Source organism: Bufo bufo, chromosome 5 (genome assembly GCF_905171765.1).
Source record: "Bufo bufo chromosome 5, aBufBuf1.1, whole genome shotgun sequence".
NCBI classification, from domain to species: Eukaryota; Metazoa; Chordata; class Amphibia; order Anura; family Bufonidae; genus Bufo; species Bufo bufo.
This window is the reverse complement of record NC_053393.1, coordinates 312,305,653-312,320,544: the sequence shown is the minus strand read 5'-3', so window position 1 is coordinate 312,320,544 and position 14,892 is coordinate 312,305,653. Positions and strand designations below refer to the sequence as shown.

At 49.7% G+C, this 14,892-nt stretch overlaps 1 protein-coding gene across 2 annotated transcripts in view; it reads right to left on the bottom strand.

Annotated features, from left to right (window-relative positions):
- LOC121002769 (NFX1-type zinc finger-containing protein 1-like) overlaps nucleotides 1–14,892 on the bottom strand; it is a 291,483-nt gene that overhangs the window by 14,497 nt on the left and 262,094 nt on the right. For both annotated transcript variants that reach the window (XM_040434303.1, XM_040434304.1), the window contains one exon: nucleotides 11,234–11,329. In XM_040434303.1, the coding sequence (XP_040290237.1) occupies nucleotides 11,234–11,329 (96 nt within the window). The remainder of the gene's footprint in view (nucleotides 1–11,233; nucleotides 11,330–14,892) is intronic.

Genomic DNA, 14,892 nt, shown 5'->3' with positions numbered 1-14,892 from the left:
CCCTCTTCCACAGCGCTTTGGGGGAGAGCCAACTCAGTGCCGAGGTTTCCTTAACCAGGTGGGCATTTATTTCGAGTTGCTGCCACATGCCTTTCCCACTGAGAGATCAAAGGTGGGCTTCTTGATCTCGCTGCTCTCGGACAAGGCCTTGGCCTGGGCCAGCCCTTTATGGGAGAACAACAATCCGGTGGTTGCCGAGTTTTCCGGTTTTGTTGCTTCTCTTCGGAAGGTATTCGATGTGCCGGCTCGTGCAGCCTCTGCTGCGAAGCTCCTTATGTCCATCAGACAGGGTTCACGATCCGTAGCTGAATACGCCATTGAGTTTCGTACCCTGGCAGCAGAGGTGGGCTGGAATAATGAGGCTCTGGTCGCTGCTTTCTCTCATGGTCTCTCGGATGCCTTGAAGGATGAGGTTGCAGCTAAGGACCTACCAGTTGAGCTCGAGTCTCTTATTTCTTTCCTGATTTTGATTGACACCAGACTCAGGGAGAGACCTTCCTTTAAGGAGAACCTGCGGAGGTCTTCTAACAGATTGGTGCCTACGTTTGCTGTCCCACCCGTGCCTCCCTCGCCTCCTGGGGATGACTTGTCTGGGGGTGAACCCATGCAGCTGGGGTTTGCTCGCCTGTCCGAGGGGGAGAGGGCACTCCGGAGACGCGAGGGCCGATGCATGTACTGTGGTCTCGGTGGGCATTTTCGGTTGGCATGTCCGAACCGTCCGGGAAAACGCTCATACCTGAGATCCTGTCGGGGGCAGATCTTGGGTGGAGTCTCCTCGTCCCCGGTTTCCCGTGTTGACAAACCACTGATCACTGTTGTCCTCTCCTGGGTCGGGGGCTCGGTGACGACCCAGGCGTTGGTGGACTCTGGTGCTGGTGGCTTGTTCATAGATAGTGTGTTCGCTGCCGCCAATTCCATTCCTCTGCAGGCTCGAGGTTCCCCACTGGCTCTTGAGGCGATAGACGGCAGACCCCTTCTGCCGCCACACGTGACTCATGAGACCCTTCCAGTGGGGATAGCCATTGGTGCCGTTCACAGAGAGTCGGTCTGCCTCCAGGTTATTTCGTCTCCACACTACTCGGTGGTCTTGGGGTACCCCTGGCTCCAGAAGCATAATCCGACTTTCGATTGGAGATCGGTCGAGATCCTCTCGTGGTCACCGCAGTGTGGGGCTAGTTGCATCCATGGGTCTGTCAAGTTGCTGTGTACTTCCTCGGACTCTCTGTTGCCTCCTGAATACGAGGAGTACCGGGATGTATTCGATAAGGTGCGCGCGGTTGCCCTACCTCCGCACCGCCCATACGATTGTGCCATAGAGTTACAATCTGGTGCCGTTCCTCCTCGTGGCAAAGTCTATCCACTGTCGGTAGCGGAGAATGAGGCCATGGAGGAGTACGTGAGGGAGGCGCTTTCACGCGGACACATTCGCAAATCTTCGTCCCCGGCAGGGGCTGGATTTTTCTTTGTGAAAAAGAAGGGCGGTGAGTTGAGGCCTTGCATCGATTACAGGGGTCTCAATCGCATCACGATCAAGAACGCTTACCCGATACCCTTGATTTCCGAGCTGTTCGATCGCCTTAAAGGGGCCACGGTCTTTACCAAACTCGACCTGAGGGCGGCATATAACCTGGTAAGGATCAAGGCGGGCGATGAGTGGAAGACCGCGTTTAACACCAGGACCGGTCATTACGAATCCTTGGTTATGCCCTTTGGGTTGTGCAATGCGCCCGCAGTCTTTCAGGAATTCATCAACGATGTTTTCCGTGACCTGTTGCAGCAGTGTGTGGTGGTCTATTTGGATGACATCTTGGTATATTCTGAATCCATGGAGGCCCACATTCTGGATGTCAGACGAGTGTTGCAACGGTTACGAGAGAACAAGCTGTTCGGTAAGCTTGAGAAATGCGAATTTCACCGATCCCAGGTAACCTTCTTAGGTTACATCATTTCCGCTGAGGGGTTCTCCATGGATCCTGAGAAGGTTTCGGCTGTCTTACAGTGGCCCCAGCCCAGTGGTCTTCGTTCCCTGCAGCGCTTTTTGGGCTTCGCCAATTATTATCGGAAGTTCATCAGGGACTTTTCCATGCTGGCCAAGCCTCTCACGGATCTGACCAGGAAGGGCAGTAATTCCCAGGTCTGGCCGCTCGAGGCCATCCGAGCTTTTGAGGCCCTAAAGTCCGCCTTTGTGTCGGCTCCGATTCTGTCGCATCCCAACCCTGGGTTGCCCTTTGTCCTCGAGGTGGACGCGTCTGAGACGGGAGTAGGCGCCCTTCTGTCTCAGCGTAGAACACCAGAGGGTCCTCTGCTTCCTTGTGGGTTTTACTCCCGGAAACTGTCTTCCGCGGAGTGCAACTATCAGATTGGTGACAGGGAGTTATTGGCCATCGTGCAGGCCCTTAAAGAATGGAGGCACTTGCTCGAGGGTTCGGTGGTTCCGGTTCTCATCCTGACGGACCACAAGAATCTGACCTACCTTTCTGAGGCCAAGAGATTGACACCACGTCAGGCCAGATGGGCTCTGTTCTTGTCACGTTTTAATTACGTGGTCTCCTACCTACCCGGTTCCAAGAACATCAGGGCGGATGCCTTATCACGGCAGTACTCTGAGCTGTCCAGGGAGGAGTCGATTCCGACTTCGGTCATACCTCCGAATCAGATCCTGGCCGCCATTCGCACCAGCCTGACCTCTCCCCTGGGTGAGCAGATTTTGGCGGCTCAATCTGGTGCTCCCTCTGGGAGACCCAACGGCAGATGTTTTGTGCCTGAGGAGTTGCGCACTCGGTTGTTGCGAACCTACCATAACTCCAAGACCGCGGGGCATCCTGGAAAGAATCAGCTGTCCTGGGCTGTTTCACGTCTGTTCTGGTGGCCTTCCCTACGTTCCGACATCGCCGCATATGTAGCGGCATGCTCCGTTTGTGCCCAGAGTAAGTCCCCTCGGCACCTTCCGTTGGGCCTTCTGCAACCCATAGCCACCGGGGAGCGCCCATGGTCACACCTGGGGATGGATTTCATTGTGGACCTCCCTGCATCCCGAGGCCATACGGTCATTCTCATGATTGTGGATCGGTTTTCCAAAATGTGCCACTGTGTTCCTCTCAAGAAGTTACCCTCTGCACAAGAGTTGGCCACGATTTTTGCCAGGGAGGTCTTCCGGTTGCACGGTTTGCCCAAGGAGATTGTGTCGGATCGGGGGAGTCAGTTTGTGTCCAGGTTCTGGCGCGCCTTTTGCTCCCAGTTGGGGATTCATCTCTCCTTCTCCTCGGCCTACCACCCTCAGTCCAATGGGGCCGCAGAACGATCCAATCAGGCCTTGGAGCAATTCCTTCGTTGCTATGTCTCCGATCACCAAGACAATTGGGTTGACCTCCTGCCTTGGGCTGAGTTTGCCAGGAACACGGCGGTGAACTCTTCCTCTGGGACGTCTCCCTTCATGGCCAATTATGGGTTCCAACCTGCCGTGTTACCGGAGGTATTCTCTCCCCAGGATATTCCGGCTGTGGAGGATCACCTTTCCGTCCTACGTGCTTCTTGGGTACAGATCCAGAAGTCCCTTGAGGTCTCTGCGCAGCGCCAGAGACTCCAGGCTGATCGCAGACGAGCGCCTGCTCCTTCCTACCAGGTCGGAGACCGTGTATGGTTGTCCACCCGCAACCTCAACCTTCGAGTGCCCACTCCCAAGCTGGCGCCTCGCTTTGTTGGTCCCTTCCGAGTGCTTCGCAGGGTAAACCCGGTAGCCTGTGCCCTTGCGCTTCCTCCTGGCATGCGGATCTCCAACGTGTTTCATGTCTCCCTGTTGAAGCCACTGGTGTGTAATCGTTTCACTTCCTCGGTTCCTCGGCCTCGTCCGGTCCAAGTGGGCAATCGTGAGGAATATGAGGTGAGCAATATCCTGGACTCACGCCTGGTCCGCGGTCGGTTGCAGTTTTTGGTCCATTGGCGTGGTTATGGTCCAGAGGAGCGTTCCTGGGTTCCCTCCGCAGATGTCCATGCTCCTGCCTTGCTCCGAGCCTTCCACGCACGCTTCCCTCAGAAACCGTTTTGTGCTCCGCGGAGGAGGGGCCCTTGAGGGGGAGGTACTGTCATGGTCTTACCTTCTTGCTGTTCTCCTTCGTTTGACATGTGCTGGCGGCCATCTTGGTTTCTGGGTTTCTTGTAGCCTTCCACCCTGCGGCTCCTCCTTCCCACTGGGAGGAGCTGGATGCCTAGCTCATATATATATAGGAGGTCTGTGGCTTCAGTTCCTTGCTTGGTCCTCTTGTGTTCACATGCTTCTAAGATTGCTGCTGCTTCTGGTTCCTGATCCTGGCTTCGTCTGACTACCCTGCTGGTTCCTGATCCTGGCTTCGTCTGACTACCCTGCTGGTTCCTGATCCTGGCTTCGTCTGACTACCCTGCTGGTTCCTGATCCTGGCTTCGTCTGACTACCCTTCTGGTTCCTGACCTCTGGCTTCGCAAAGACTCTGCTCGGTTTCACCATCCGTTTGGACTTTTGCTTTACAGCTTTATTTTCAATAAAGCCTTCTTATTTTCACTTATCTCTTGTTGTACGTCTGGTTCATGGTTCCGTGACAAGAACTAGCCGTCTGTTTGTTGATCACTTGAACCACACCCAAATTATCACAATAAAACCTCACCCGTCTATTCCGCAACACATCACCCCACAACTCAGTCGCCAAAACAATAGGGAACAGTTCCAACAACACAAGGTTACCCAACCAACCGGCCGATCTCCATTCCTCTGGCCATGACCCAGCACTCCACTGCCCTTGACAAAAAAAAAACGTAACCGCAAGAGCCCGACGCATCTTGTCCACACTAGTTGGCACACTAGTTACCGACTCCTCCATCCACACAGATTTGCCATTAAAACCAGTAAGAAAACCCCCCCACACAGCCAAGTCAGCATGGACTTCAGCCGACAACCGAACATAGTGACTCGGAACCGTCACACCTGCCGTCGCCATTGCAAGACGCCGACAAAAAACCCGCCCCATGGGCAATATGCGGCAGGCGAAATTCAACTTACCCAAAACAGATTGAACACGATGAAGCTGCACCTTCTTCAACCGCCCCAACAAAGCCACCTCATTACGCAAATCCTCCACCTTGTCAGCAGGAAGCCGACACTCCATCGCCATGCTGTCAATCTCAATGCCCAAAAACCGAATCAACGTGGAAGGGCCCTCAGTCTTTTCGGGGGCCAAGGGAACCCCGAACCGAGCCGCAACCCGCTCCATAGTCCACAACAAAATTGAACAAACACGTGACCGCCCCGGACCCAAAAACAAAAAATCGTCCAGGTAGTGCAACACCGAATTCCACCCCGCCTCCTGTTTCACCACCCACTCCAAAAAAGAACTAAACGCCTCAAACAACGAACAAGAGCAACCCATTGGCAAACAACAATCAACATAAAACTGGTCTTCCCACTTAAAACCAAGCAAGTGAAAACTGTCCGAGTGAATGGGAAGCAAACGGAAAGCCGCTTCAATATCCGTCTTGGCCATCAAAGCTCCCTGCGCCAACAAACGCACCCATCGAACTGCCGCATCAAAAGACGTGTAAGAAACCGAACACAAGCCCTCATCAATGCCATCATTCACCGACCCCCCCATGCGGATAAGAGAGGTGATGAATAAGCCTGAATTTATTGGGCTCCTTCTTGGGAACCAAACCCAAAGGAGACACCTATAAACCCGGCAAAGGGCACTCAGCAAAAGGACCAACAACCCGGTCCGCAGCCACCTCCTTAGCAATCTTCTCGCTAACCACAGCCGGGCGTTGCAAGGCCGACCGCAAATTACGGGATGCCACCACCGGCCCCACCGCGGTGCATGGGATCTTAAAACCCTCCGTAAAACCGACGGACAACAAGTCTGCCGCCTCCCTATCTGGGTAATTCCTTAGAAAGGGGGCCATCTCTCCCACCTTCACCGGCGTCACCCCTCTTCTGCCCAATCTCAAAACCCTTTTCTCTACCCCGTTTAAAACATTGCGACAAACTGTGGGCCCCGCCACAGCCCGAGCACTCGTGCTTGTACCGGCAGTCTGTGAGGAACTTGCAATATCCCTCGTTATATTGCCAGCAACAACCCCTCCTACCGCCACCCTGGGAGTCCGAGGAGCCCCCGGCCGATCCCCGAAAGGGCTGCTGCCCCACCTTTGGCGCCGACATCAGCCGCATCCACAAACTAATGTCCTTGTGGTCCCAACGAATGCTAGGCCGAACCGCCTTCCTCTGCCGAAATTGCTCATCATAGCGGAGCCACGCAGACCCGCCATAGACCCTGTATGCTTCCCCAATCGCGTCCATGTAACAAAACAGGGCCGAACAATGCTCCGGCGCCTTATCCCCAACAACACTCGCCAGAATCGCAAACGCCTGCAACCAGTTCATAAAAGTATGAGGAATCAACCTGTATCGCCGTTTCTCCTCATCCTCCTTCTTGCTCTCATCAACCCTACCCCTGTCTAAATTAAACTTTTCCAAAGGCAATAAAGAAAAAATCTCAACATATTCGCCCTTCCAGAGTTTCTCCTTCACCTCCATTTTCAAATGGGCCCCCAACGGCCCCTCAAAACATACATAAATTTCCCCTTTTGCCGAATCCGCCAGCCTCACATCCTCAATGACAGCCCCCTTGTCAACACCACCACCAACCGCCCCTGCGGGCACAGCTACCGCCGGGCCTGGCAAACCAACCCCCCCACCGCCTGTGGCAAAAAAGGCGCAGAAGCCGAGGGCGCCCAGACCGCTTGCAGGTCCGTCTCTCACCAGCAGGGGCGCAGGAAGACACTCCAGGCCTGGAGCCAGCACTGACACCGCTACGCATCGCCACAGCTGCCCGCCGCACAGGTCTTCTCGCCGAGGGACAGGTAACCCGGCGTGCTCGTTGCCGCTCCTCCACAAGCCGGTCGTCGCGATCCCTGAGCTGCCGACCTGGGCTACCAGGCCGCAGCCGCACCGCAGCAGCTCCCACATCCACCAGGGGAAGGCCCGCACCGCTCACACTTGCAGCCGGACGCACCGCCGGCTCACCTGGCTCCACATCCCGGGCAGGTAAGACGCGTCGGGCTCACTCCCCCCGCGGGACATCTCGGGGGGAGGACGCCACATCAGCAGAAGGACCCCCACGTCGATGAAGGGAAACAGGCCGGGTAGGGAACCCGCCTTCTCCCGCAGGCCCGCCGCGTCGGGCAGGATTCCTCCAGCTGCGGCGGGGTGAGGCAGGCGGCGCCTGCACCGCCGACCGCAGCTGAGGGTCCCCGGAGGGGCTCCTTTGGTGCCGACGAGCCCTGGGGGTAGCATCGGGGCTCCAACGCTCAGGGGGATCAACAGGGGAAATAGCAGGAACACCCAGCGTACCCATCAGGTTCTGCTGCAGCCACTCCATGCCCCGCTGCTCGGCAGCAGCACGAACCGCAGCCAGCATATCATCCAAGGAGGCCATGACCCTTCACTCCAACTTCACTCAGACTGCAAACTGGTCAGATGAACCTCCCCCTAAAACCCTGCACTTTATACTGCCGGGAAAATGTACATCCACACCACGCTGGCCTGTCCTACACTTGACCTCCCCAGACACACTAAATTACATTAACCCTTTTAATGCCCTCTGTCTTCCCCCTAAGTCAAGCCGCACTTCACTACGGCTACGCCACGCTCCGTTGCTCTTCTGAGTGTCATTTTCTGCCACATTGCTGCTATTTGTTGTTGCACTCTGTAAAGAAAGATGTTCCATAATCTGTGCCTGGTTTATTCACATCACGTATTTCCTGCACCAAAGTCTAGGGAGGATGGCCTGAGGGAGTACACCATGACACAACACAACAACATCTCAGCAGGGCCACTACCACTCCCATCCTCTGCACCGACTCTTCCGGGGCTCGCTGCGCATGCAACTCCTATGCTTTCTAATGGCGCTGATTGCGCTGCTCATGCACAGGAGATAATGCTTTGTAACAGTGCAAAGAGAGAGGGAGTCAAAGACACAACACCTCCAGTAGTTTTCATGGAAATAATTAAAAAAATGATATCAAGAAAACCAATCATTTTACAGTTATACAATTGCTGCATATGTGATAAAATAAAATAAAAATTAAATGCCAAAAGTATCCACTTAATTATTTTGTCTGCCTGTGACTACAGTGCATTACCTTGTATATTCTTTGTAGAACTAGTAATTGACCATTATATGTGTGAAAGTGTAGTGTCCCACTACGTAAGGGTGGGCACTACACAAGGGTCAATTGGGTCATGTTGTTCTCCACCTCCTGTGGAACATGGTCATGGTATTTTAGATTGCATTGTAATGTATAATGTCATGTTTTCTCCTGTGTACCAGGCCTGTTAGTGGTGTAGTTCCTCCTCCTAGGCAGTAGAGGGAGCTAGGGAACCCCCTAGTATATATAGTCAGGTCCAGACCAGAGAGAGGGTGTGTGGTCAGAAGCCAGGAGTCACTTCAGCCAGGCAGGAGCTGAGGAGCAGCTTCTGACATGCAGCTAGATAGCCCAGGCTCCTAGCTTGCCACCAGGGGAAGAAGTTACCTCCTGAGGATAATTAGCACCTTTAAAAGTACAGTGCAGAGCCACTTTCATCCAGCCAAATAGAAAGCTGAAGGGCAGAAGGATATTTACAGCAAGAAGATATATACCAGAGGAAGTTTTCCCTACCCAAGGATAAAGCCAGCAATAGGGCATACGGGCCTTGGTGAAAGCCAGACAGGAACTGAGAAAAGTGCAGCCTGATCTGTAAGTGTTTTTCCCTCTGAGTATCTTGCAAAGACTTTGCCTGCCATTTATGTCAAGCCTGCCTGTATCCAACATTATGCATATGGAACTAACTGAGGACTGTATATAGTTGAACTGTTCAGTAAAAAGAAGTTCTGGTTCACTGCATCTTTGTGTACCTCAATTCTTCCTACAACAAATCCGTGTGCCACCGTTAACGGCACTGGCGTCACGAACTTTAAGGGATCTTGCTACAGGCACACTAAACCTACAACACCCAGGGCACCTCACCTACCACCTGGCCTGGTCCCTATACACAGAGAGTGCCCCAGAGGATCCATATGCCAGCCTCTCCATCACTGCTGTACGCCTGCCCAGGGGATATAAAAACTGTGAGTACCAAGAGCAACCCTCGGTTTGTTAACTACCCCTGTGACCTCACATTCGCTCACCCTGCAGGGCTGCGTACTGCAAAAGTATTATTGGTTATATTGATCTTTGTATGGTGGTAGCATACACCTGTCACTGACTGTTATTAGGTGTTATGTATTCCACTTCCTTCTTGTGTTACATATATCGCCTGTCCCGACACCTCTGTATTAGTAACTACATTCTCCATGTTATAACAATTCTGGAGAATCTATTTTAGGACTCTGTGTTGTGCCATTCCTCACATTATCAAGTTTATGAGTGAATTTCCAACAGTCAGCAAAGTTTAGCTGGGTATTACCAGTTGAGTGTGTGTCCCTGCACAGTTTGCCACTGGCAGCACTGATTGAACAATGTCAGGATGTACAGAGAAACAGCCCAAACTGGTAATACCCAGCTGGACTTTCTTTCAGACTTTTGGTAATTCATACATAAAGTTCTATGAGGAGTAATGGAGGAATGGCACATTGCTATTGTTACTGAAACAGACATGTCATGAGAGGTTACAGGTTCTTGTAAGGAACTTGAGGGGGCATGACCAAACCTCCTGCCTTCACCTCCTAGATTTCATATCTGCATCTGCCCCCGAACTAGTGGGCACAGGATTAGTCTACTTTCACACTCGCGTTTTGGCTTTCCGTTTGTGAGATCCGTTCAGGGCTCTCACAAGCGGCCCAAAACGGATCAGTTTGCATTCTAATGCATTTTGAATGGAAAAGGATCCGCTCAGAATGCATCAGTTTGCATCAGTTCAGTCTCCATTCCGCTTTGGAGACGGACACCAAAATGCTGCTTGCAGCGTTTTGGTGTCCGTCTCATGAAACTGAGCCGAATGGATCCGTCCTGGCACACAATGTAAGTCAATGGGGACGGATCCGTTTTCTCTGACACAATCTGGCACAATAGAAAACTGATCCGTCCCCATTGACTTTCAATGGTGTTCAAGACTGATCGGTCTTGGCTATGTTAAAGATAATACAAATGGATCCGTTCAGAACGGATGCAGACGTTTGTATTATCTGAACGGATCTGTCCATGACGGATCCGCACAAAACGCGAGTGTAAAAGTAGCCTTATGCAGCATTTTATAAACCATGTTCTGCTTATCATTAAAGAGAAATATCGTACAGATGGTATGGATAGCAGACACGTAATTAATTAGGTTAAATATATCAGGAAATAACGTGCTTATTAAAATAATACCTTTATTAGTTATATTCAGGGCTAAAGGAGCAAAAAATGCCCTAGTGATAACCTGTATCTAAAGAGAGATACTTTTAGAAACTCCCACCATAGAAGAAATAAAATGAAATAATAAACTAACAGGGAGAAGTAGATGTCGATATAGGTTACCAATGCGGCTGGGTGGGGGGGGGGGGGGGGGGGTGAGCTCCCTGTACATCCATGCAAGGTGTGCTGTGGGTCCCCTTGCCAGTTTTGCATCTACTGGTATAGTGACCCTATATTGTATCTAATCTCCACAAGCCAGCAATGGGAGCTAAGTATCCATGATATCTACTACAGTATAATTTGTGTTCCCTACGATTATTCTTCTATCACCCACTGATGAACCGCCAGGTGCAGGTGAAACGCGTCGGGGTCTTTAGTTTTATATCCAGGTATCTTATTTCCTTTTTATGGGCCATTATCTACACCCCATAGGATACTGCCTGTATACATTATTTTTACATTGATGTAGGGCCTTAACAGGGTTAAGTTCAGACATAGGTACGGGGACAGGGTACTTCCACCATCAGGGGATATCCCTGGGCATAGGATTTTTTCTCCAGGGACTAATAGGGAAAGTTTTCCCTTTACGTCCCCCACCCCCACGCAGCCGCATTGGTAACCTATATCGACATCTACTTCTCCCTGTTAGTTTATTATTTTATTTTATTTTTTCTATGGTGGGAGTTTCTAAAAGTATCTCTCTTTAGATATAGGTTATCACTAGGCCATTTTTTGCTCCGTTACCCCTGAATATAACTAATAAAGGTATTATTTTAATAAGCATGTTATTTCCTGATATATTCTGCTTATCATTACTAAAAAAGCAAATGAAAAACTTTACCTTTACATTGTCATATTTATATACAGATTCATGATTCTCCAGTTTGTCATAAATATGCGGTGTCAGTAGTTTTGCTATTTCTGGCCTCATTCGATGCTGCAAAAAAAATAAAAAATAAAAATGATAAAAATCGAAATATTCTGAGATAGCAACCACCTGACTTTGGATTGCTAATTTTAAATGTTTTTAAAGATGCAGAAATTAATTTAAGTTACATTTTTTTCACGGCCATAACACATCAATTTTAAGAACAATGGTAGTCTATGGGGTTATTCACACTGCAGTTTTTTTGATGACCAGTCGGTAACGGATGTCAAAAAATAGAACATGTTCTATTTTATCCGTTTTCACTAATCAACAGCCCCCATACAATTGAAGGCAACCCTTTTTAACTCCGTTTCTCAGAAAGGCATTAATTTAAAAAAAGTCTGTTAAAAACTGACACTGTTGTGTGAATGTAAACTTACTTTAGAAATTAGGGCCCTAAATACTGTATATCAAGGTTTTTAAACAAGGAATTGTTGAAGAATACTAATGATGTTTGTTGGCTCACTCCAAGATGATTTAATCTGAATGTATATACAGTTGCAAGAAAAAGTATATAAACCCTTTGGAATGATATGGATTTCTGCACAAATTGGTCATAAAATGTGATCTGATCTTCATCTAAGTCACAACAATAGACAATCACAGTCTGCTTAAACTAATAACACACAAAGAATTAAATGTTACCATGTTTTTTTTGAACACACTATGTAAACATTCACAGTGCAGGTGGGAAAAGTATGTGAATCCCTAGACTAATGACATCTCCAAGAGCTAATTGGAGTGAGGTGTCAGCAAACTGGAGTCCAATCAATGAGATGAGATTGGAGGTGTTGGTTACAGCTGCCCTGCCCTATAAAAAACACACACCAGTTCTGGGTTTGCTTTTCACAAGAAGCATTGCCTGATGTAAATGATGCGTCACACAAAAGAGCTCTCAGAAGACCTACGATTAAGAATTATTGACTTGCATAAAGCTGGAAAGGGTTATAAAAGTATCTCCAAAAGCCTTGCTGTTCATCAGTCCACGGTAAGACAAACTGTCTATAAATAGAGAAAGTTCAGCACTGCTGCTACTCTCTCTAGGAGTGGCCGTCCTGTAAAGATGACTGCAAGAGCACAGCGCAGACTGCTCAGTGAGGTGAAAAAGAATCCTAGAGTGTCAGCTAAAGACTTACAAAAGTCTCTGGCATATGCTAACATCCCTGTTAGAGAATCTACGATACGTAAAACATTAAACAAGAATGGATTTCATGGGAGGATACCACAGAGGAAGCCAATGCTGTCCAAAAAAACATTGCACGTTTACAGTTTGCACAAGAGCACCTGGATGTTCCACAGCAGTACTGGCAAAATATAGTTGAGTTGTTTGGAAGAAACACACAACACTATGTGCAGAAAAAAAGAGGCACAGCACACCAACATCAAAACCTCATCCCGACTGTGAAGAATTGTTGTGAAGGCATCATAGTTTGGGCTGCTGTGCTGCATCAGGGCCTGGACCGATTGCTATCATCGAAGGAAAAATGAATTCCAAAGTTTATCAAGACATTTTGCAGGAGAACTTAAGGCCATCTGTCCACCAGCTGATGCTCAACAGAAGATGGGTGTTGCAACAGGACAACGACCCAAAGCATAGAAGTAAATCAACAACAGAATGGCTTAAACAGAAGAAAATACGCCTTCTGGAGTGGCCACGTCAGAGTCCTGACCTCAACCCGATTGAGATGCTGTGGCATGACCTCAAGAAAGCAATTCACACCAGACATCCCAAGAATATTGCTGAACTGAAACAGTTCTGTAAAGAGGAATGGTCAAGAATTACTCCTGACCGTTCTGCACGTCTGATCTGCAACTACAGGAAACGTTTGGTTGAAGTTATTGCTGCCAAAGGAGGTTCAACCAGTTATTAAATTCAAGGGTTCACATACTTTTTCCACCTGCACTGTGAATGTTTACATGGTGTGTTCAATAAAAAACATGGCAACATTTAATTCTTTGTGTGTTATTAGTTTAAGCAGACTGTGATTGTCTATTGTTGTGACTTAGATGATCAGATCACATTTTATGACCAATTTGTGCAGAAATCCATATCATTCCAAAGGGTTCACATACTTTTTCTTGCAACTCTAATATATATATATATATATATATATATACACTGCTCAAAAAAATAAAGGGAACACTTAAACAACACAATGTAACTCCAAGTCAATCACACTTCTGTGAAATCAAACTGTCCACTTAGGAAGCAACACTGAGTGACAATCAATTTCACATGCTGTTGTGCAAATGGGATAGACAACAGGTGGAAATTATAGGCAATTAGCAAGACACCCCCAATAAAGGAGTGGTTCTACAGGTGGTAACCACAGACCACTTCTCAGTTCCTATGCTTCCTGGCTGATGTTTTGGTCACTTTTGAATGCTGGCGGTGCTTTCACTCTAGTGGTAGCATGAGACGGAGTCTACAACCCACACAAGTGGCTCAGGTAGTGCAGCTTATCCAGGATGGCACATCAATGCGAGCTGTGGCAAGAAGGTTTGCTGTGTCTGTCAGCGTAGTGTCCAGAGCATGGAGGCGCTACCAGGAGACAGGCCAGTACATCAGGAGACGTGGAGGAGGCCGTAGGAGGGCAACAACCCAGCAGCAGACCGCTACCTCCGCCTTTGTGCAAGGAGGAACAGGAGGAGCACTGCCAGAGCCCTGCAAAATGACCTCCAGCAGGCCACAAATGTGCACGTGTCTGCTCAAACGGTCAGAAACAGACTCCATGAGGGTGATATGAGGGCCCGACGTCCACAGGTGGGGGCTGTGCTTACAGCCCAACACCGTGCAGGACGTTTGGCATTTGCCAGAGAACACCAAGATTGGCAAATTCGCCACTGGCGCCCTGTGCTCTTCACAGATGAAAGCAGGTTCACACTGAGCACATGTGACAGACGTGACAGAGTCTGGAGACGCCGTGGAGAACGTTCTGCTGCCTGCAACATCCTCCAGCATGACCGGTTTGGCATTGGGTCAGTAATGGTGTGGGGTGGCATTTCTTTGGAGGGCCGCACAGCCCTCCATGAGCTCGCCAGAGGTAGCCTGACTGCCATTAGGTACCGAGATGAGATCCTCAGACCCCTTGTGAGACCATATGCTGGTGCAGTTGGCCCTGGGTTCTTCCCAATGCAAGACAATGCTAGACCTCATGTGGCTGGAGTGTGTCAGCAGTTCCTGCAAGATAAAGGCATTGATGCTATGGACTGGCCCGCCCGTTCCCCAGACCCGAATCCAATTGAGCACATCTGGGACATCATGTCTCGCTCTATCCACCAACGTCACGTTGCACCACAGACTGTCCAGGAGTTGGCAGATGCTATAGTCCAGGTCTGGGAGGAGATCCCTCAGGAGACCGTCCGCCACCTCATCAGGAGCATGCACAGGCATTGTAGGGAGGTCATACAGGCACGTGGAGGCCACACACACTACTGAGCCTCATTTTGACTTGTTTTAAGGACATTACATCAAAGTTGGATCAGCCTGTAGTGTGTTTTTCCACTTTAATTTTGAGTGTGACTCCAAATCCAGACCTCCATGGGTTAAAAAATTTGATTTCCATTTTTTT